The 23,832-nt window shown below is 46.2% G+C and overlaps 1 protein-coding gene across 6 annotated transcripts in view; it reads right to left on the reverse strand.

Annotated features, from left to right (window-relative positions):
- The window catches only part of ABCC4 (ATP binding cassette subfamily C member 4), a 235,802-nt gene that overhangs the window by 173,759 nt on the left and 38,211 nt on the right, over positions 1-23,832 (reverse strand). For 5 of the 6 annotated variants that reach the window (XM_059903361.1, XM_059903360.1, XM_059903366.1 and 2 more), the window contains exons 2-4: positions 15,207-15,317; positions 14,532-14,652; positions 1,675-1,899 (exon numbers count right to left, since the gene is read on the reverse strand). In XM_059903361.1, coding sequence (XP_059759344.1) covers positions 1,675-1,899; positions 14,532-14,652; positions 15,207-15,317 — 457 coding nt within the window. Of the gene's footprint in view, positions 1-1,674; positions 1,900-14,531; positions 14,653-15,206; positions 15,318-16,098; positions 16,138-23,832 lie in introns of those variants that run through there. The other variant, XM_059903363.1, reaches the window with a different exon arrangement.

Consider the following 23,832-nt stretch of genomic DNA (forward strand, 5'->3'; position numbering starts at 1 on the left):
ATTTCCTATTTATTTATGGGAGCTAAGCATGATCTGGAAAGACAAGCATCTAGCTAATTTGTGGCAATCTGAGTATCCGTCTCCTAAATAGTAGAAGGTGACACAGAATAACAAAGATGATGATGAACGACAAGGAAGACCCCTGACTAGAGTGTACGGGCACCACTGCCATTTCCACGTCACCCAGGAGGAAACCGGCTCAGATGCTGTAGCCAAACACAGACAGTGAGATGCCAGGTCCCTGGGTTCACAGACCCCCCGAGACTCACAAGACTCTGCTCAAGAAAAGATGATGACACATCTTCCATTTTGCCAAGAAAAGTACTCCCAAGAAACAGAAGGTCTAAATAAGTAGCAACTAGGTAAAAGAAGTGAAAATTTCAATTTAAATTGTTTGGTTTTGGCTTTCAAGGACGATTTTAATTATTTTTTAATAAAAATTGTATACATTTATGGTGTATTAACATGTTGCTTTGATATAAATACACAGTGGGAAATAATTACTGTAGTAAAACCACTTAACGTGTCCATTATGTAGTTGTCCTTTGCGTGTGTATCTGCTATCTCAGTAAATTTCAAGTATACAGTACAGTCAAATGAAAATTCTTAAGAAAGTAAATAGGGAAAAGAGATATCCAGGATCAAGTTTATAAAGAGCCCTTCAGCTCTTGACACTGGTGTATCTGTGGCAATTCCTTTGTAAAGACACCTGAAATCCTTACACCTTTCATACTAGTTAAGACCAGGGTAATCTATGGAATAATTGTATGGGCATTTCTCAATACAAAAGCACTGAAAACATCAAACCAGGTCTTATTAAAACTGCTATAATACATACTAAAGAAAAAAGGGAAATGTATTAAGAAAAAGACTTTGAATGAACGGTAACGAATTCTCCCCCAAATTACTAAAAACAATGAAAAATTTCAAGTTTTATCCCAAACACCTATTTTCTTTAATACTGTTATGAACAATCACAACTCTACAACACAATGAGTGAGTCTCTATGTAGCATGGACTCCATTTACATTTTTCTTTAGTTAACATAATTATAATGAATATGATTAGATGGGTCACTTAAAAATGTAAACATTCCCTTTCTCAAATACATTCTTTTCTCCTAGATTTAATTTTATAGATCCAATCACTGAAGCTTACTATTAAATACAACTTTGTGTAAATAAAGGTTTTCATGAACAACAACAGAGTCTCCATAAATACCACTATGAGATTTAGGCATGAAAACAGTAAAAATCAACTTGATAACTCTGATGCTTATAGACTTCATTACAAATTTACTGCATATTATGCAGTGGACTGTGAAAGAAAGTTATCAAAAGCAGCCCTGACCTGATCTCAACACAGATCTTTTCATTACATTTTTGTAAGGTTTGCTTAAACAACAAAATTGGCTTGATGCAAATAGCAAGCCTCTGTAGTATGGTGTAAGTGAGTACAGTCATTAAAAAAAAATTTTTTTTCCCGGGTACAATGTGTTTTTCTTACTTTTTTACGGAAGTATACTTGATGTTCAATATTATACGAGTTACACGTGTACAATGTAGTGGTTCACAATTTTTACTAGTTATAAAATTTTTGCTTTACAGAGAACTTTCCCAAAAGGCTTCTGATACTTCAGGAAAGGTACACACCTTGGTACCGGATGACACTTACCTTGCGGTAAATCATATGGCACATGGCTACTCTTAACCTCATCCCCGCACACTGAACGTGATAGAAGTATAAGTGGTGCAGGATGGCCAAAACGAGCGTGCAGGCACTCAGCACTCCGGCATAGCCGTAGGCTTCGTACAAAGCAGCAGAATCAGTGGGATTGTAGTTTTCAAAATAACCAATAATTTTCCCCAAAATTATGGGCTGAACTACTCTGGTGCTTTCCTAAAAGTAAAGAAAAAAAGCCTTAATTAGAAACACAAGCCAAACCAGTTTTTCTTAACACAAGCTTTACTTTTATCATTACTTGTTAAAAAGGCGTTTTGACAAAACGCAACATTCATGGTTAATCTAAAAGAAAAATCCACATATCCACTATCTTCTATAACACAAGCAGACAGCAGTTTTAACCTTAAGCAAAAATTTTACACAGACAATAAAGCCTTAGGTACATTGTGCTTCGTACACTGTGGATGCTCAATAAATATTACAACCGGTGCTTTAGAAAGCATTTGGCAAAATACCAAGTAAGTCTTAGCCGAAGATAAGCTGAAGAAGGGTAAGAAATCTGCTTCCATATGAACAAGCCCTGCTGGCAGCCTGCCCCTGCCCCCTGTGCTCTCAATGTCCCAGCCCAACAGAAAGTCAAGATGGTTCATGTACAGGAGACAGGCTCTTGCCATCACCTTCTGTTTTAAGAGACTTTATGAAATGAGACACTGGCATAAACACATCCGCTCTTTCCCAACCCAAACTCCACATGTCCAGAGATCAAGAGAATGCAGCCCAGCTTCTGCGGGAGTACCACAGAGAAACAAAGCTTGGGAGGTTCGCAGGCTCTCAGCCCCAGGGGGCGCTGTGTGAATATGTCTCTACCCACTAGAAGCTGGGATGTTCCTTGGAGTCCAACATTAAACAGGACAGAAGCCAAGCTAAAAAATGATGTCATCCATGGTTCTCCATCCGCCATACACTGCAGCTGCTGGTTTGGAAGAAATGTTACCAATCATCTATTCCCCAAGGCAAAAATTAAAATCCTAAACCAATGAGTTCGGAGGCATTGATGCTTACCTCCTGAGAAAGACTTAGTGAAAGCAATTTTCTTTCCCGAAACTAAAGGCAAAACAGCAACACTTGCCCACCCTGCCAAATGGCCACTCCACCCCATAACCTACTTCCTCCCTCTAGTCACCCCTCGAAAGTTACCCTTCTCCCCCATCAGGGAAAACCGAACACTCAACACAAATCCAAGTCACCAAAAGTAAACACCTCCGCCCTCGACATCCTTTCCTCCACAGACTTCTCAAAAGACAAAGTGCCAAAAGTTTGGAAATCTTTCTGGAACTCGGCTTTTCCTTTTAAGCAATCCCTCCTTACTGACACAGACATGGTAAACAAATGACAGGTTGAATTTGATAGCTCTCTTCTGTCTGTCTGAAGCTGAAGAACCCACACGCAAGAGGAAGGGATGGAGAATCCAAAAGTCCAAACGCAAAACAAAACTAACATGCATTTTGTGCTCAACCAACTAGTACCCAATCAGGATATTTACAGAAAGCTGTCCCCGTCCCTCAAATCAGTGTGACATCAAACCCCAACCCTCCTATCTTGCTCTACACACATGTTCACAGGCTGCACCAACTGCCTCGCCTTCCATGAGGTCATGGAAGGTTTCATCTACTGCAGACAAGGAAGATAACACTGTTTAGTTGAACAATCATGATGAGTAAGATCATCAGATCAGAGCCAGATAATCAGTTCTCAAGGACACAAAGGCTCACTGTTACATTTTCAGCATGCCCCTTCATTCACCCCTAGAGGCATTAAGAGCTCATGGAAGAGCCCTTCATACAGTAGATGGTAAAACACACTGTTTAGAATTTACTGAGATGGAAATCTGGAGGCTGACACAGAGAAGCAAGAATGTCAAACTGTACACACGGGCAGTCCCAGCCAGGGTATGGCCAAGGGCAGCCCAGTGCCGCAACCTACAAACCTGGGGCTCTCCACCAGAAGCCCAGTGGTAACACTTGCCGTCCCAAACTTTCCGAAAACTTATAATTATCTTTGGGAATCACTGTTTCCTGTTACTCAGCTCTCCGTCTGAGCCTAACGTCGGAAACCCACCAAAGAGAATACCGACAGATGCAACAAATTCAGCAAAAAAGAGTACAAAATAAAGGCAGGTCACTACTGCCTAAGCGTCATGATTTTTTCACTGAGACCATCTTTAATAACTCAGTTGAGCAAACAGTCTCATTAAGGAGTAATGCCAGGGACTTCCCTGGTGGTCCAGTGGTAAAGAATCTGCCTTACAATGCAGGGGACACAGGTTCAATCCCTGGTGAGGGAACTAAGATCTCACATGCTGTGGGGCAACTAAGCCCACGTGCCACAACTACTGAGCTCGTGCACCTCAACTAGAGGCCATGTGCTCTGGAACCCGCACGCCACAACTACAAAGCCCACGCACCCTGGAGCCTGCACTCCACAACTAGAGAAAACCCGTAAGCCACAACTAGAGAGAAGCCCGCACACCACAACGAAGATCCCACGTGCCGCAACTAAGACCCAATGGAGCAAAAAAATTAAATGAAATAAATAAATAAATCTTTTTAAAAAAATAAGAGTAATGTCAGTCCATGGCCCAAAGCTTCCAAACTGCTGTCTGTTCCTGATCCTAAACCTCAACTAGTGAGAAATAAAACAACTGAAAAAATATTCATTATCAAACCTGAACTAACCAAATGAAAACTTTCTGGATAAGCAGGAACAAGGTCAAAAATTGCTCCAATAAACGCTTCATCTATGGCACCAACTTATGACCCAGTGAATATTCTTTCCACAAACCAACTGAGAATATAGTTCTTATTTCTTCACAAGAATTCTTCACAACTGCAAAACCATAAAGGATTTTTAAAACAACCCAATATAATACGACAAAGCCCCATTGTTTGAGGTTTCACAGGAATCTCTCAGGCAAATATTTCGTGGTGGAGTCCTTCGTATTCAGCCTCCTGAAAGCACCTCACATTTAACCCCACCTCTTACTTCTTCTTAGGGTTTTTTCTTACACAGTTTGATGGTAGAACTTCCCCAGTATGTACAGTTTCTCCTCCATGTTTCCCCATGTTCTTTCTTTCTCTTTCTTCCTTCCTTCTTTTCTTTTTCTTTCCTTATTTACTTACTTGCTTACTTATTTATTTATTTTATTCGGCTGCACCGGGTCTTAGTTGTGGCATGAGGGATCTAGTTCCCTGACCAGGGATGGGACCCAGGCCCCTCACACTGGGAGCACGGAGTCTTAACCACTGGAGCAGCAGGGAAGTCCCTCCCCCATGTACTTTAAATATTTCTTGCCCAACTCCGTCATCTCTGAGTCATGAGGGGGGAAAAAAAATACAGGAAACAGAAACCATCTAACACACAAAGAAACAAATGAGTGAGCTTGTGGGAAAATGAATAGGCAGTTAATTTTTAGAAACTGGGGAAGAAGTGACAAAGTTAGAGTTGAGAAAGATACAGAGCTAAGGAGGAAAAGCAGTGAATCTGGAGAAATAATAACCATCAGGATTCTATATCTGTCTTCACTCCTCTTTTACACAGTGGTCTTCATCGTGACTGCATCACCTCGAGGGGTTAAGAGCACTCACAGGCCTCAGGCCCAGCCTCTAGGAACTGGTTTAGGTTCAACAGATTAGGGATGGAGCCTTAAATTCCCTCTCCCTGGAAGATTCTGGATGCAGAACCTAACCTCATGTAAACATCTGCTATCCTCCTCTCCTGCATCATCATGGCATCTGAGTCTGGAGGGGCTACAGACCTGCTCTGAATGACTTACAAGTACCACAAAGGGTTTTAATCAGAATTCCATGAGACATATCGTACTTCCAAGAAAAACCTATATGAACACAAGTCCTGAGGTTCCAGCTAAACGGGGGGAGGGGGGAGCCTTATGAGAGGTTACTAGGAAAAGCAGAGTAAACAAGTTAAGAAAGGTAGAGTTGGATTTCTTATGCAAACCCAATCTCCATTGACAAGATTCTTTTGTGATTTAGAGCCAACCTTCTCTTCCAGGCACAGAGAAGGAGAGGCCCTTACAAATGGAGTTATCAATGTAAATGTCCCTGTGTCTATTTTTCAAAAAAAGTCAGCTCAAAATAATCTTTACTCCAGAAAGCCATATTCTAGGGTGCTGCATTCTGCTACCTTTCAACACTATTCTGTTTTTCTATTTTTGAAATGTTCTTTAAAATCTTCAGGGGGGAAAAAAACCCCAAAAAAACCCCAAAAAACCGCACTGCAGGAAGCAGCTGAAAGAGGAGCACAGAGCTGTTATCAGAAAAAAAAGTTGTTCTCATAAAGTCTTGGCTCTGCGAGCCTTCACTGGAAGCTGTGGCAGGAGAGGAAGCCTCAGGACAGAATGCAAAGAACACTGGGCTAGGAATCAGAACGCTGTGCTTCAGAACCCAGGTCTGCTACCTGCAAGCCACATGACCCCCTAAGCCCATCATGTGCCCTCCTGCACCTCCAGGGCCTTGTCTGTGGAAATACTTGCCTCGTCTACCTCAGAGGAATCCTGGGACAGCTAAATGAAATACAACAAACAGCTCAAAGTGCTCTGAAACCAGCATAAAAACAAGTGTAAGCTATGATCACTTTATTATCCAGAAGTTCTGGGAAGAGACCTATTCTATTCTGAATGGCAGAGGCTGGTTTCACAAAGGGCTTGGCAAACTCATTGCTCCTTACAGGCGATCGTAGCAGAACAAGCACTCTTGAGAAGTCATTCATAAAAGCCAACTTTTCTGGAAAGTAATAAAAAGTTTCGGTTCTAAGCAGATTTTTAAAATTTGAACCATTGTAAATGCACTCTTGTAAAAATGAGTCACCTACTTGCCTGACTTCTTAAAAAACGACGGGTTGAGAAGGGTGGGGGGATGAGTGAAATAGGTGAAGGAGATTAAAAGGTACAATCTTACAGCTATAACATAAATAAGGCAAGAGAATGTAACGTAGAGCACAGGATATAGAGTCAATAATATTGGAAAACTTTCTATGGTGACAGAGGGTAACTAGACTTACGGGGGTGATCATTCTGTAATGTATAGAAATATTTAATCACTACGTTGTATACCTGAAGCTAATATAATGTTGTAAGTCAATCATGCTTCAATTTTTTTAAAACTTTTGTTATAATAAAAACTTACATATGTTTAAAAAAAAGGAAAGAAAATGGATTGAAAAGCATCACCCTCATTGATGACTCAAGGCCATCACTATGGGTGTTACTGATATCTCATGGCTAACGCCTACACTCAAGAGCCAGCAGCCTGCACACAGCAGGTCTGCTCTGCAGGTCCCTCCGTACCCTTTGCTCAATGCTCCCTCTACCACTCCCTTGCTGTGTGGCCCTCAGTGGTTGCTCACGGCCCACAGTATCTTTACCACCAGCAGCCACTCCTCAGTCTTCTGGGTTGAGTGGAAGTGAGAGGCGCATGGAAGGAAGTGTTGGGAAATAAATGCAAAGGCCCAGTACAGCTCTGAGGGAACCAGAGGATTCTGCTTACTTCCCATCCATCAGCTGAGTTCCAGAGTAAGTTTAAACAAACATGTGCCTTCCTACAGGCTCCACCCAGACCACAGACAATCAGCAAAAGTGGCCTCAGACAAAGGCCAAATGAGGCCTTTCTACGGGTAAGGCGGGGGCCGTTTCTAAGGGTCCCGGGAATAATACGTAACCCCCCAGGCCACTCCTCCCCTCTCAGGGGAAGGGACTGGGCGAACCCACCCTTGCTCTCTGAGGTCACCCCACTTACACACCAGCAGGCAGGCAGAGACCTCATCTCGCAGGGAGAAGACCCCTGGTGACCTGGGGAGGCAGCCTCTGTGTCTCTGGCCCAGGCAGAGGCTTCAGGCTCCTCCTCTCCACCCTGAGGGCCCTGGGCAGGCAGAGACCTGTCCTCCCCACCTGCGGTCCCCGAGAAGGTGCACACAGGGGCCAGGCGTGCTGGGAACTCGCCGGTTGTTCTGTTCTAGTTAGGGGTGGCCTGCAAGCTCTCCATGTTCAACATCAGTCTGGTACTTGTTTCTCCAAGCATTATGATCACTCCTCAATTTTCAGAGGACAGAGGTTTCCATACTTCGAAATCCTAATCCCGAAGCCTCGCCCTGGACTGGAGTCACCTGCCTCTTCCCGCTGGTGCTGCCAGTAGCGCGGGGACGCCCCACTGGCACCGTGGGTGGTCACAGCACACTGCCTGGGAATCACGAATGAGCCAAGAGGCATTCTGTGCACCAGAGGAATTAAAAGAGGCCTGGAGATCACAAAGGAAACATCTGCGTTTTAGAGAATCCTGGACTGAGTACTGAGTATACATCTTCCACTATCTAAAATACGAAGACCGGGGACTTCCCTGGTGGCGCAGTGGTTAAGACTCTGCGTTCCCCATGCAGGGGGCCCAGGTTCGATCTCTGGTCAGGAAACTAGATCCCACATGCATGCCCCAAAAAAGAGTTCGCATGCCAGTGGTTAAGAATCCACCTGCCAGTGCAGGGGACACGGGTTCGAGCCCTGGTCCGGGAAGATCCCACAGGCCGCGGAACAACTCAGTCCGTGCGCCACAACTACTGAGCCTGCGCTGTACAGCCCGCAAGCCACAACTACTGAGCCCATGTGCCACAACTACTGACACCCGAGCACCTAGAGGCTGTGCTCCGCAAGAAAAGCCATGACAATGAGAGGCCCCCGCACTGCAACAAAAGAGTAGCCCCCGCTCCCCGCAACTAGAGAAAGCCCACATGCAGCAATGAAGACCCAATGCAGTCAAAAATAAATAAATAAATAAATAAATTTGTTGTTGGGGGGGAAGAGTTCGCATGCCACAACTAAGGAGCCCACCTGCTGCAACCAAATAAATAAATATTTTTTAAAAATAAAATAAAATACAAAGACCAGCAAGCAGCATAGATGATCACAAAATGGGAAGTTGCTTCATAAAATCAATTATTTAACTAACATTTATTGCACCTAACTCAGTAGTTTTAATCACTGAAAACCCAAAACAGCACCTGAAAATGAGTTTTAAAATGTGACAGATCCTTATTAGCTTTGTCATAAGGAATGATTATTAACTTCTCCAAAACAGCAGTATGTCAAAAGGCAAGTCTAGGAAAACAGGAGTATTTGTGTTGGATTTCAGGCTTCTTTTGACTGCCAGTAAAGTTCAGTGTTTACTTCTCCTTGAGCTTTAATGGCCCTCAACTCCCTGAACTCCACTGCATCAGGACTAAGGGTTCTGCGAGTTATTATCCTAAGGACACAAATTTAGAATGAGCACCGTACGCCAGTCACAACACTCACCTAGGGAATAGAGATCCCTGTCTGGTTTTATACTGTGAACCACCATGAGTTCTGCCACTTATTATCCTAACGAGTCCAGCTGGCCCTACCCAGCTATCACCCTAAGACCTCAGGCCCGGGGCACACCTGTGTGTGGGAAAGTGTATTCAGACAACAGAACAGGAGAACTGCTCCACACCCCAGTAACTGACCTGGGATTCCCATTCTCACTGAGCAAATGCAACCCCATATTCACAGGGATGCAAGTTCTCAGCGAGCTCTCAGCAAGCAACTGGGCACTCTTACCAAAAAACAACATGGGGGCTTCCCTGGTGGCGCAGTGGTTGAGAATCTGCCTGCCAATGCAGGGGACGCAGGTTCGAGCCCTGGTCTGGGAGGATCCCACTTGCCACGGAGCAGCTGGGCCCGTGAGCCACAATTTCTGAGCCTGCACGTCTGGAGCCTGTGCTCTGCAACAAGCGCACCGCGATGAAGAGTGGCCCCCGCTCGCCACAACTAGAGAAAGCCCTCGCACAGAAACGAAGACCCAACACAGCCAAAAAATAAATAAATAAATAAATTTATTTATTTAAGAAAACAAAAAAACAAAAAAACATGGAAGACTCCACCTGTGCCCAGATTATCAATGTCCCACTGTAGCCACCATCCAAGACCTACTACCTGCCCCCTGGTCCATCTCAGGGAGCCCACCTGGAATGGTTTCGTAAGAGTGGGGATGGATGTTTAGAACTTGGGTCACCGGAACAGTCACAACCTCATCCACGTACAGCCAGTCACGAGTGGAAGGTGGTTTCCTAAAGGGCCCCTCCTGGTCCATCTAAACACAGCATGACACTGCCGCTAGTGTCAAAGCCCTAGTACCTTCTTCACCCGGGAGATGGGGTCACCTTGGCTCCGCCCTCAGTTATGTTCGCAGCTGGTTTCCTGCTGAAGGGGGTCCTTAGCATCCTATTCATTATCCTTAAACCAAGTTCAGGATGCATGTGCCTGAGACCACGAAAACAAAGCTCTCAAGACAGGCCCTCCAGACCCTGGACAAGCTCAGTCATTGAGACGGACATTCTCTTAAGTCAGAGCGCCCGAGATGGAACCTCAGTCCGTCCTTTATGCTTCGTGTGACCACAGGCACACTGTGTAACTACTCAGCACTCAGTATCTTCTTCTCTAAAATGGGGGTAAGATAATACCTATGACTTTGTTGACTCAGCCAAAGAAATAATACTAATATCACGTATAAAGTGCTTACCGCAGTTCTGATACGTAGTATTTTTCAAGAACTTAATATTTTCATTACCACACTAACGGTACTGCAGTCACCACCACCAGTGCTACTGAGTAGGAGCCCCTGTTACTGGTACTAGTACTCCTAGTACTACTACTGAGATGAGCCCGCACGTTTGCCAGGTCCTCTACTCCCCCCTTTTCTGCCATGACCGCCCAACAACCAACCTCCTGAGAGAGGGGCCAGGGCTCTACCAGGTGCACCTTATGCAGCCCCCAGGCCTGATCTTCCTGGACCCCTAGCAGGAAGTATTACCGGGGCTGGACAACTTCGGAATCAAAGCTCCCAGCACCCCAGTGAGGCCGATTCCCTCTCAGGAAGAACCCCAGTTCCTGTGGCCTCTCCCTCTGTGTCTGCTTCTTCCATAAGCTGCCACAGCAAAGACCTGGGGCTCATATTAGGATGGGATCCATCTAAAGTTTAGTGACCCCACCCAAGGAGCCAACAGTGCAGGACAGCATGGAAAACCTGCAGCTCGGTCCAAACCCAGCCACATGGGCCACGCTTTGAGACCCGCCTGCCTTCAACTTCTTCAGCATCCGGTACCAAAGAGAAACTAGAGAACCAGGGACAGCAGAGAAAGGCCTGCTTCAGGATACGATCCGACACTAAACCTGAGGCCACTCATCTCTGCTCCCCCCAAACCAGGCACCCGGCATGAGCTGCAGGCACACCCCGAAGCCCCAAGGTTTCCAGACAAGCAGAATTCATGAGCGCTTGCTCTGTGAGGTCGGGAAACCCTACACACACAGGCCACACCAGCTTGCCGCCTGTATTCCAAACAGAGACTTACTGTGACTATGCAGAAAACACCATCACTGGGACAGCTGTACACAGGTCAAAGAAGGGCTGGGACAGACTGAGGGGCTCCTGCACCCTCTCCAACCCCCGAGGAAATCGCACAGGTTTGCATCTCCACCCTGCCCTTCACAAGGCCACGGCAGTATTCAGGTGGTCAGTGCTCTCTCAAAGACGGAACACGGCCCCATATAGATGTCCCTACCCTCTGGCACAATGGCCAACCCACCTGTGTCATCAACGAGAACTCAATCTCCCAGGACCATCCAGTCACCTGTGAGGTGACAGAATTCTCTGGTTTCTCCAGTTGTGTGGGGCAGACTTCACCTACCCAGCTGCCCACTGCCTGCAGTGCCCTTCAGGACAACAAAGCCTTTTAAACAAGAGCCACACGATAAAAAAATGGGTGGAAGACCTAAATAAACATTCCTCCAAAAAAGACATACAGATGGCCCACAAACACATTTTAAAATGCTCAACATCACTACTTATTACAGAAATACAAGTCAAAACTACAGTGAGATTTATCACCTCACACCAGTCAGAAAAGCCATCATCAAAAAACCTATAAACAATAAATGCTGGAGAGGGTATGGAGAAAGGGAACCCTCTTGCACTGTTGGTGGGAATGTAAATTGGTACAGTCACTATGGAGAACAGTATGGAGGTTCCTCAAAAAACTAAAAATAGAGCTACCATGTGACCCAGCAATCCCACTCCTGGGCATATACCCGCAGAAAACCATAATTACAAAAGATACATGCACCTCAATGTTCATTGCAGCACTATTCACAATAGCCAGGACATAGAAGCAACCTAAGTGTCCATCGACAGATGAATGGATAAAGAAGATGTGGCACATATATACAATGGAATATTACTCAGCCATAAAAAGGAACGAAACTGTGCCATTTGCAAAGACGTGGAGAGACCAAGAGACTGTCATACAGAGTGAAGTAAGTCAGAAAGAGAAAAACAAATATCATATAATATTGCGTATATGTGGAATCTAGAAAAATGGTACAGATGAACTTACTTGCAAAGCAGAAATAGAGACACAATGTACAGAACAAACTTATGGACACCAAGGAGGGAATTGGGGGCGGGGGGAGGCAGGATAAATTGGGACTGACATATACACACTACTATGCATAAAAGAGATAACTAGGGCTTCCCTGGTGGCGCAGTGGTTGAGAATCTGCCTGCCAAAGCAGGGGACAGGGGTTCGAGCCCTGGTCCGGGAAGATCCCACATGCCGCGGAGCAACTCGGCCCGTGAGCCACAACTACTGAGCCTGCATGTCTGGAGCCTGTGCTCCGCAACAAGAGAGGCCGCGACAGTGAGAGGCCTGCGCACCGTGATGAAGAGTGGTCCCCACTTGCCGCAACTAGAGAAAGCCCTCGCACGGAAACGAAGACCCAACACAGCCAAAAATAAATAAATAAATAAGTAAATTTATTTATTTAAAAAAAAGAGAGATAACTAATGAGAACCTACTGTACAGCACAGGGAACTCTACTCAATGCTCTGTGGTGACCTAAACGGGAAGGAAATCTAAAAAAGAGGAGATATATGTATACATTAACTGATTCACTTTGCTGTACAGCAGAAACTAACACAGCATTGTAAGGAAACTACAGTCCAATAAAAATTAAAAAAAAAAAAAAAAAAAAAAAGAGCCACACCTCCCACCTACAAACCACCTAGCCGACCCATCTCACCCCCAATAAAAACATATTTATGACAACTCACCACCTTCTCCAACTAAAACAACCCTTTCATAGCAACTGCATCTTCTATCCCTCCTGCTCTCACACACTCACAGGCCGGCCCTGTCCCTAAGGCAGCACTAAGGTACCACAGAGAGCACGAGCCACCCAAGTGGATTTGCAGCGGGCCTCCAGCAGGCTGCAGCCGGAATAGGTAAGGCTGACTGGCACTGTGCCCCCAGGGAGAACTGTCTCACTAGGGGAGCTTAACCCAGAACCTTCTGGTTCACGGTGGTCACTGACCTCCCAGCTTTCTGCCTTAGGTTTTCCCCTGCACATCCCCCTCCTACACCCTCTGCAAACGCCAGCTCCAAGGCTCTGCTTTCAACCAGCAATCCACTCCCACAGCCAGGGACAGAAACCAGGACGTGTGGTGCACAGAATTCGTGGTGAAGCTGGAGCTCCTCCCCGTGGGGGGCTTCGGCTCTCAGTGCCCGGCCCACTGGGAAGGGCCAGCCCAGCAAAGGGTATGCTCTTCCGAGCTCTGGGCAGCCCCAACCCAGATGCAGGGTCACAGGTTCTGTTCCGCTGGAAGGGGGAAGGTGAAGATACCTTCTTAGGAAAGCATTTATCAGATGTGACCTGGTCAAGTTAACAATTATTTGCTGAGCGCCTGTAAAATGTCTTATGTTGTTGTGGCCTCAGGTCCAAGTTTACTTTCTCCAAACCACAGGGCACATATTGTTTGAGGTTGCAGGGTTTTGTTTTGGTCAAGGATCACTTTCAGCAGTTATACTGAGCACCAAGAACATCCTAACATAACATGTCTTTCCTTTTCAGTGCCATCCTTCCACAACACTATGTTTTTAATCAGTTAAAAGAAAAATTGTGGGCTTCCCTGGTGGCGCAGTGGTTGAGAATCTGCCTGCCAATGCAGGGGACACAGGTTCGAGCCCCGGTCTGGGAAGATCCCACATGCCACGGAGCAACTAAGCCCGTGAGCCACAACTACTGAGCCTGCGCGTCTAAAGCCTGTGCTCCGCAACAAGAGAGGCCGTGACAGTGAGAGGCCCGCGCACCGCGATGAAGAGTGGCCCCCGCTCACCGCAACTGGAGAAAGCCCTTGCACAGAAACGAAGAGCCAACACAGCCAAAAATAAATAAATAAATAAATTTATTTTTTTAAAAAGAGAGATAACTGGGCTTCCCTGGTGGCGCAGTGGTTGAGAATCTGCCTGCCAATGTAGGGGACACGGGTTCAAACCCCGGTCTGGGAAGATCTCACATGTCACGGAGCGACTAGGCCCGTGAGCCACAACTGCTGAGCCCGCGCGTCTGGAGCCTGTGCTCCGCAACAAGAGAGGCCGCGACAGTGAGAGGCCCGCGCACCGTGATGAAGAGTGGTCCCCGCTTGCCGCAACTAGAGAAAGCCCTCGCACAGAAACGAAGACCCAACACAGCCAAAAATAAATAAATAAATAAATAAATAAATTTATTAAAAAAAGAAAAATTGTAACCCCCTGGAGGTCCACTCCTTTTAAGGACCTGTCCATTCTAAAGGTAAACACAACCGCTGGGCTACATGTTTCCTAGACAAGGTTTATCCTCAGACCTTAAACGACTGACCTCTCCCCACCTGTCGCATCCATCTCATTACTGAGCCACATACACTGAAAAGCAATGCGCTGTATGTAACAGCTTTTACCTCAATTAACGTAAAAATTCCCAAAACTAAATAGGATTTCCAGTAACACTTTATAATTGCTTTCGTTAAAGAAGGCTCCCGTGTAGCTTTCTCGGCTCTCAAAACTTCTTGATCCCAGTACCTGCAATGAGAAACAAAGCACAGTGAAGAACAGCCCCGCCACAGGTAAAACAGGAGAGGTGGCAGAGTGGAAGGAAGATAGGCCTTCACTACAGGGCACTCTGTGACTGCCCCACGAATGCTGGTTAACTGCTTGCAGGGCTCCTGAAAGATGAGCGGTACAGACCCTGAAGGACCAGAAAAACAGGCTCTGAGGGGACCAGTCACGGTCTTGGATAAACAAGTTACTTCCAAGCTTCGTTGTATTCACAGCACCAAGAGCAGCTCAAGAGGGCAGACAGCATCCTCCAGGGACACCACCTCCGGGGACGGAGCTCAGCATCCAGGGCCTTGGCTGCTGGCTCCCTCCCCTCCACAAAGGTACAGGAAACACGGGTCCCCCCAGCCTCCAAAGTGGGCTAAGCCCAGGGTCAGCCTGAGCGGGGTGAGCATGCAATGTCATGGGCGGGGAGGCTGCAGAAGAACCCAGAGGAAGGTAAGACCCACTCCAAACCATCAGCCACACGGAGGAACTCTCACTCTTCCTTCCCCGTCTCCTCACTGCCTGCTACTTACCCCTGAAGCTCTTCTCCAAGGTGCTTGGAGTGATCTTCCGGAAGCACTGAGTACATGTCATCTTCTTCTAATCTGCGTTTGTGACCAATTTTAAACAAGGGGTTTAGCCACCTGTTAAAAATTAAAAGGAGAGTGACATATATCCAAACTACACATCTGTCTAATTAGAATCCCACACTGACGGCCTTTGTTTTTAAAAAAAAAAAAAATTAAAAATTAAAAAAAGAGGTCTACAGAAATAGGTCTACATTTTAAATATATAGAGATATGGGGGAAGAAAATTAGATGCGTGTTTACACACACACACACACACACACACACACACTCTCTCTCTCTCTCTCTCTCTCTAACTCTATACGCTGAGAGGCCCTGGAAAAAATGACACACTGGTAGCAAGGAGTATTCAAGCCTCCAGATCTTGGTGTTCTGTTTTTTTAACATACACAGTAATAATTTTTTTTTTTCTTCTAATGAAAACTTTTAAGGTCAACTCTCAACAGCTTTCAAATAACACAGTATTATTAACCACAGTCACTATGCTGGACATTATGTCTCCATGACTTATTTATTTTATACCTGAAGTTTGTGCCTTTTGGTCCCCTTCCCCCAGATCTCGGCTTTTTAATATCCTTCCTAAGGAACCAGCGCTCCTTGAAGCAATGGCTGGTTCCAAGGTTGGTTCAGCGTGTGTTAGCACCTGACAATTAGCTTTTTTCATCATAAGTGCCTGCCTGACATGCACCCAGCCCTTGACCCCAACAAGGCAGAAGTGCAGGTACAAGCTCACCCACGGGCGCGGGCTCTCCCTCCCTCCCTCCCTCCGTCTCCCTCTCTCTGGGGCTGTGTGACCCCAGGTATGCTTTGTACCCTTCAGGACATGTGAATGACAAACCTTGCCATTTCAGAACTCCCTCTTGGTTGTTGCTGAGACATGTCTCACAATCGTAAGAACCACAAGGGCCGGTCCAGCCACAACATGGGCCCCAAAAGAGGAAATTTCTGTGCGGGCTGCTGTAACTAGACCGGGTCCAGGTGAGCAGAGCCCCAGGCATTCCCGGAAACAGCATCACTATCAACGGGCCAGGACCAATGGCAGAGAAAGTACAAGATGGGCCTGGACATCCTGCACCAGAAAATAAGGAAGATCTAAAGTAATCACAAGGATGTGTGCAAAAGACAGAGAAGCCAGCTTGAAGGGCTCTTGCTAGCCAAATCTGGGATACCTTAGGTATTAAATAAATGCCAGTGAATTATAACCCATTAAATAACAAAAGAATCCATGACTTTATTGCTTCATAAATAGGAGAGAAGGGAAAGCTGCTGCAGTCTAGAATGCAAACAAATATAGAAGGAACAATGGAGTCAGAAAATTATCAATGGAAGTTAAATCTAGTGGGTGAAAGCTTGATGTGAACCATGATATTACATAATCTCAAATTACCTCTCCACAAATTACTTATTATTAATGGAAAAAACAATAACTATACAAAGGACTAAAAAAAAATTATCCAAATCCATTATGCATTATTTAAATGATAATGATTAATATGCAGAGACAGCCCAAAGGTTAACACCATTCTACTCACTTTGCCAGAGTAAGGAAATTTCCAAGGTCAGACAATAATAACCCATGAAAGGGGCTTCCCTGGTGGCGCAGTGGTTGAGAATCTGCCTGCCAATGCAGGGGACATGGGTTCGAGCCCTGGTCTGGGAAGATCCCACATGCCGCGGAGCAACTAGGCCCGTGAGCCACAGTTACTGAGCCTGCGCGTCTGGAGCCTGTGCTCCGCAACAAGAGAGGCCGCGACAGCGAGAGGCTCGCGCACCGCGATGAAGAGTGGCCCCCACTTGCCGCAACTAGAGAAAGCCCTCGCACAGAAACGAAGACCCAACACAGCAAAAATAAATAAATAAATAAATAAATAAATAAATAAATAAATAAACCCAAAGTTTAAAAAAAAAAAAAAAAAAAAATAACCCATGAAAGCAGAGACCACACTTCTCTCTTTTTTTTTTTTTTGGCTGCGTTGGGTTTTCGTTGCTGCACGCCGGCTCTCTCTAGTTGTGGCGAGCGGGGGCTGCTCTTCGTTGCGCTGCGCGGGCTTCTCACTGTCATGGCTTCTCTTGCTGCAGAGCACAGGCTCTAGGTGCGCGGGCTTCAGTAGCTGTAGCTTCACAACCCACGCGGGTTGTGGTGCACAGGCTCAGTAGCTGTGGCTCGCGAGCTCCAGAGCGCAGGCTCAGCAGTTGTGGCGCACGGGCTCAGTTGCTCCGCAGCATGTGGGATCTTCCCCGACCAGGGATCAAACCCGTATGCCCTGCTATGGCAGGTGGATTCCCAACCACTACGCCACCAGGGAAGCCCCACACTTCTTTTATTGCGTTATTCCTAGCACAATACAGGTAGAAAGGAGATGCTAAAGAATTCTTTGTTGAATAAATGAACGTCTATGAATTATTAAAGAAGCAGTAAGAGAGACTAAGCTTCAGATTTTGCTAACCCTGGTAGCTTGGCACCTCTAAAGATCCCCAGAGCAGGAGGCAGAAGACTGGATTCTAGTCCCAGCAGTGGTACTGAGGCCCCAGGGCCTCAACTGTCCCCCCATCTCCTTCTCCACTCCAGTTCAGCATCTCCATGACCCTTAATATCTCTAGGTCTCAATTGCCTTCCCAAGTAAAAGTATAAATCTGTGAGCATCACCACTAAACAGGTTTGAAAAATGTTTTGCCATTTATCCTACACTTATTCGCTACCGAAAACGCTCAGGGAGTTAACACTGCGATTTACCCTGAAAGGCCCTCTTTAAAAGTCTACTTGCACAGGAAAAGATTCTCAGCATCACTCATCGTCAGGGAAATGCAAATGAAAACCACAATGAGATGCCACCTCACATGTATTAGGATGGCTATTATCAGGAAGGAAGGAAGGGAGGAAGGGAGGGAGGGAGGGAGGGAGGGAAATAACAAGTGTTGGCAAGGATGTAGAGAAACTGGAACCCTTGCACACTACTGCTGGAAGTGCAAAATGGTATAGTCACAAGGACAGATTCTGTATGATTCCACTTAAATGAAGTACTTAGTCAAATTCAGAGAGAAACAAAGTAGCGCTGTGGTTGCCAGGGGCAGGAAGGAAGGAGAATGGGGAGTTAGTGTTTAATGACACACTAAGGCAGGATGAAAAGAGTTCTGGAAATTGGTTGCACAACAATGTGAATGTACTTCACACTACTGAACCATGTGCTTAAAAATGGTCAGGATGGTAAATTTTATTTTATATGCATTTTACCACAATTTTTAAAAATGTAATGATACTTTGCCACTTTCTGATTGCATGGCCTTGAATTAGCCACATCACCTCTCAGTACTGGCCTCCAGCAAACGGGGAGAACACCTGGAGATAACACCTCCCTGGGCTGCTGAGCCACCAACTGAAAGGATCAGTGTTGCTCTGAACACTACAAAGTCCCATCAGACAAAGAGCAGCTGTCACCATGACAGCAATCTTGAGTAATCCCATGTGGGTCCCAGCAGAAAATAGATGAAGTTGCTCAATTAGGCAAATTTCTTTCCCCATAGCTCTTGATTTAAGGACCCTCACAAATCCGTTCACTTCCCAAATCTGGGTACCATCAAGGCATGAAGGTTTGCATTTCCATCAGATGGCAAGCTGACTGACAGGAGCCTAAAGTATGTGTCACCACCTAAACAGACACGGAGGCCTGAGTCAGTTGGCACCCTGACTCCAATTTATCACTGACAGCATTGAGACCACTGCCAAATTAGCCATCCCTCAACCCAGTTCCAACCCAAGAGTCGCCCTCGCCACCATGATACTCTCTCCTTCCCTCCTCTCCCGCAAGTCTTCATCCAGCAGCAGCACCTCCCTCCTAACTGTCCCACCAGAGACCACAACTCCCTCCAGGCGATGACAACTCACATACTACGTGGCATCTCCACAGGCCTTGCGTGCCACGGTGTCTGGCACAGATGTCACTGGAACCCATCCAGCGTGACATCAGAACACCCACACTGCTGATGAACTATCTTGAAACGGGTCACCACCCTGGCTTTCCTGGAGTGGCCCACAGCCAAATCCAATTAGACGTGGGTGACAATGTTCAAGCTAGAATCTTCTCTCCTTTCCTCTGTGACTTTCCCCATTTCTTAAAACTTGCTCAAAATCCATTTTCTCATCCCTGCTCTTTTCACCCACGTCCTGTTCTAAGCGAAGCAGCAATGCAAGCTGCGTGCCCCCAGCTCCCTCCATACCCTCTACCCTGGGGTCCACCCGGGTCCTCCCAGGCTGTGGGCACTGCAGAGCCTTCCTGCCTCAGAGCTTCCAGGCCTTTTCTGGTTCATCCCTGGCCCTCTTATCTCCCTTTCCTCCCACCGGCTAATCCCCTCCCTTCACTTCTTCATAGTGTCCCTTTTCTTATCACCACACGTCTTCCAGATACTTTTTCCCACGCTACAACCAACACTGAGAATCTACAACTATTGTGCATGGGTAACCATCCTCATCGCCTCCTCAAAAAAATTTTTTTTAATTAATTTTTATTGGAGTAGAGTTGATTTACAGTGTTGTGTTACTTTCTACTGTTCAGCAAAGTGAATCAGTTATACATATACATATATCCACTCTTTTTTAGATTTTATTCCCATATAGGTCATTACAGAGTATTGAGCAGAGTTCCGTGTGCTCTACAGTAGGTTCTTATTAGTTATCTATTTTGTATATAGTAGTGTGTATATGTCAATCCCAGGCTCCCATTTATCCCTCCCCTCCAAAAAAATTTTTTTTGACACATTTGCACACAATTCAGTTAACACTGAGAATAAAACAAGGAGTCACAAGTAAAATATTACTCATGCTGACCACCTCCCAAGGTTCTGAAGGGATTGAAGCAGTATTGGTTGGAACTAACAAGTAAGGGACCTCACAACCAGCAGGTGATACCTTATCTACTTAGCACAGCACACACGGCCACCGCTAGATACAGGACTCAATTCGTCACCAAGATCCCTCTATGCCGGTTAGTGCCTGGTGCTGACTCACCTCTGAATATCTGGCCTTTAGTGTCTGTTCCAGTCAAATGCTTTCTTCCAAACTATTAAACTTCTTCCCCCATGAGGGATGACAGAGCTCTTGCTTCCAAGTTCCAGATATCCCTCCTGAGAGTAAGGAGTATGACTGCCTACCCAAGCAAGCCTTTGATGCTACCCATTGGGATTTGCGAAACCACAGAGCAAAGGAAAGAAACTACCTTACTTGGGTCAAAGAACCACTCCAGCAGCTGAATCAAATGCATGTGAACAACTAATCCACATTTTCTTAATTAAAAGGATGTCTAGGGGACTTCCCTGGCGGTCCAGTGGTTAAGACTCTGTCCTTCCACTGCAGGGGGCGCGGGTTCGATCCCTGGTCGGGGAACTAAGATCCCGCATGCCATGCGGCGTGGCCAAAAACAAGGATGCCTAACTCGAGGTTAAAGAACTGACAGAATTTAGTGAGTTATCTTGATGCTTTCACAGAGTGCTCAAAGTGTATCTATCAGTCCGTGGGAAATAAACATCAATGCGTTTAGGTTAATTTAGGATATATGGCATCTCATACAGCTTGCAAAGCTGTGCCTCATGCCTCATCAGTAGTCTGGGTCTGCCCACACTATGTACACCTGATATTTTCTTTTTCTTTCTTTTTTTTTTTTTTTTAGTATTTATTTAGGCTGCGCAAGGTCTTAGTTGCAGCACACCGGATCTTCGTTGCAGCATGTGGGATCTTTAGTTGCGGCATTCAGACTTCTTAGTTGCAGCATGCATGTGGGATCTAGTTCCCCAACCAGAGATAGAACCTGGGCCCCCCTGCACTGGGAGTGTGGAGTCTTACCCACTGGACCACCAGGGAAGTCCCATCCCCTGCTATTTTCTATTCTAGCCTACTTCATTGCAAAAGAAATGCCAGTCATGATATACCCATAATGACAGGAGCATTATTGGCAGTACAGTACCCAAAAGGTGGAAGCAACCCAAGTGTCCAATGATGAATGAATGGATAATCAAAGTGTGGTACATACATGTACACTGGAATATTACTGAGTCTCAAAGAAGGAAATTCTGACACAGGCTACAACATAGATGAACCTTAAGGATATTATGCTAAGTGAAATAAGCCAGTCACACAGAGACAAATACCATATGATTCAACTTATATGAAGTATCCAAAGAGTCAAAAATGAGAGAGACAGAAAGTAGAATGGTGACTACCAGGGGAGGGGGGAGGGGAGGGGGAGGGGGAGGGGGGTTGTAGTGATGGGTACAGAGTTTCTGTTTTACTGATGAAAAGAATCCTGTGGACCATGATGATGGTTGCACAGGAGTGTCATGTCATTAATTCCACTCAAGTGTACACTTTAATATGGTTAAGGTGGTAAATAGGTTGTGTATTTTACCACAATTTTTAAAACTTATTTTGAAGAAGAAAGAAACACCAGGCGAAATCCACAAAATTGACTTCGTGCTGCACTGATGGGTTGCGATCTTACGTCTGAACCACACTGGCGCGGACAGCTGCCCGCTGAGCACACACTGTCCGTAGCACCGTCACCTCCACAACAGACTGCGGCTCCCTCAAGGGCAGGACGGTCTCGCAGACGCCTCACACACTCCGTGACCTGCACGGCTCCTGGGACACAGTGAAGCTCAGTGAACACAGAACCACACGGAAATGACCTCCTCTGAGGAGGGCTTCCTCCTTCCCCAGCTCACACTTGGCTGCCACTCTGTGTCACTTGTTTTCCATAAAGTGAGAAGGAAGTGACACGTAAAACAACCAAAACAATACAAGTACTTATGTTGTAAAGGCCCCACGGAGCCGTGTGCCTGACCTGACCCAGGGAACCCCACGCTCCTAGGAGGGCTCACGGATGCCCCAGGAGTGCACAAGGCCACAGAAACACTGGCGCATCTTCCTGGAAGTTTTATTAAACTGTGGAGCATGCTTAAAAAAAAAAAAACAAAAAAAGACTCAACACTGAATGAAGAGAACTGGCAAAGACGTGCCATGGCCTCTACAGGTTCTTCTGTCGGGGCGTGTTTACAGGTAGGCAGGGATGGGGCTAGAAAACAGAACTGAGACTCCATTACTGGGAAGCTGTACCCACTTGATGTTGAGGAAGTATATCTGTGAAGCCACTGCTTTTTCAGCTCTGTTCCCCAAGGCCCCCAAGAGGAGAGGCTGAAGGAGACACTAGGAGGTGTAGAGATGTTAGCCAAAGCAGTCCCCTGCACTCTCTGACAGAGGCTACTACTCCCCAAAACTCCTATGGCCAAGTGTCTCCTTGTCCTCTCCTCGTAGATGGCTAACAGGCATCTCCACTTTAAAGTCCAAGATGGGACTCCCGATTTCCCCACCAAAATTGCTCTCCCCATTCTCTCTGTAAATGTCAACCTCACAGAGGCACTGCTCAAACCAGAAACCTGGTGGTCACCCTTGATGCCTCCCTTCCCCTCACCCCCCGCAGCCAACCCGCCAACTAGTCCCACAGCTGCTTCCTCCAAAATGCAGCCTGGCCCCAACCACTTGGCATCTTTTCTCACCCTCCCACCACCATCGTCCCGAGACCGAAGCCCCAAGCCGCCATCGGTTCTCAGAGCTGCAAGAGCCTGCAAACTGTACTGCCTGCTTCCACCCTTGGTTTCCCTAGGATCTTTCTACAGAGAAGCCAGAATGATGTCTTCAAAGTACAAGAGCATGCTGTCCTCCTGCACTAGAATTACACCTATGGTCCTGACCGAGTGTAACTCGTGATGGGTCCCTCCCAGCTCACCACCCCGTCTCCCGTCCAGCACCTTTGCTCAGTGTTCCAGCCATGCTGATGTGCTATGCTTCCGAGAGCCTGCCACGCTCCTGACTGCTGTTCCCTTTGTTGGGAACAGACAGATCCTCTCGCTCACTTTCCCCCATCATTACACCTTTTCTCTTCCAGGTCTCAAGCTAATTGCTGCCTCCACAGAAAGGCCTGGACTGCCTTGTCTAAAAAAGCAAATCCAGATTCTCTACTTCCTCCTTCCAACTTTCTTTACCCATTTACTACATTCTATTTGTTGAGAGAAAAAATAATCCACTCATTTATTTCGTCCTTCTCCATGCAAGAGCTCCATGCAGGTAGGACCCAGTCTTTCCGTGGTGGTTCACTGGCCCCGGCACAGAGTGAGTCACTCAAAACTCTGCTGAATAAATAAATGAACAACTCGCTGGTGGAGAAGCCATGGCAAAGAACACACACAACGCTCTCTAAATTTCTCTAGGAGAAGGGGAATGCAAAGGTCAGCTGAGGTCAGTTAAACATTCAACAAGTGCCCTCACCCCACTCAAATAAGTCATTTATTGTTGAAAGAATAATGCATTTTAAAGCACTTTTAGCTGTGGCAAATTATTAACCATTGGTTAGTGCTCCCTGCTTACTGGAGGCTTCCATGGCCCAGCCTGGGCAGAGCTGGTGACACACGGGGTGTAGGGAAATAGGATGACCTGGATCAGAAAGTCCAAGAGCAGGGACTGAGGTGAGGGACAAATGAGGGGCACGCAGACACATCTCACGGTAAGACCCACCCTACCACACTAGAA

This window comes from Balaenoptera ricei, chromosome 18 (assembly GCF_028023285.1).
Source record: "Balaenoptera ricei isolate mBalRic1 chromosome 18, mBalRic1.hap2, whole genome shotgun sequence".
Lineage (NCBI taxonomy): Eukaryota > Metazoa > Chordata > Mammalia > Artiodactyla > Balaenopteridae > Balaenoptera > Balaenoptera ricei.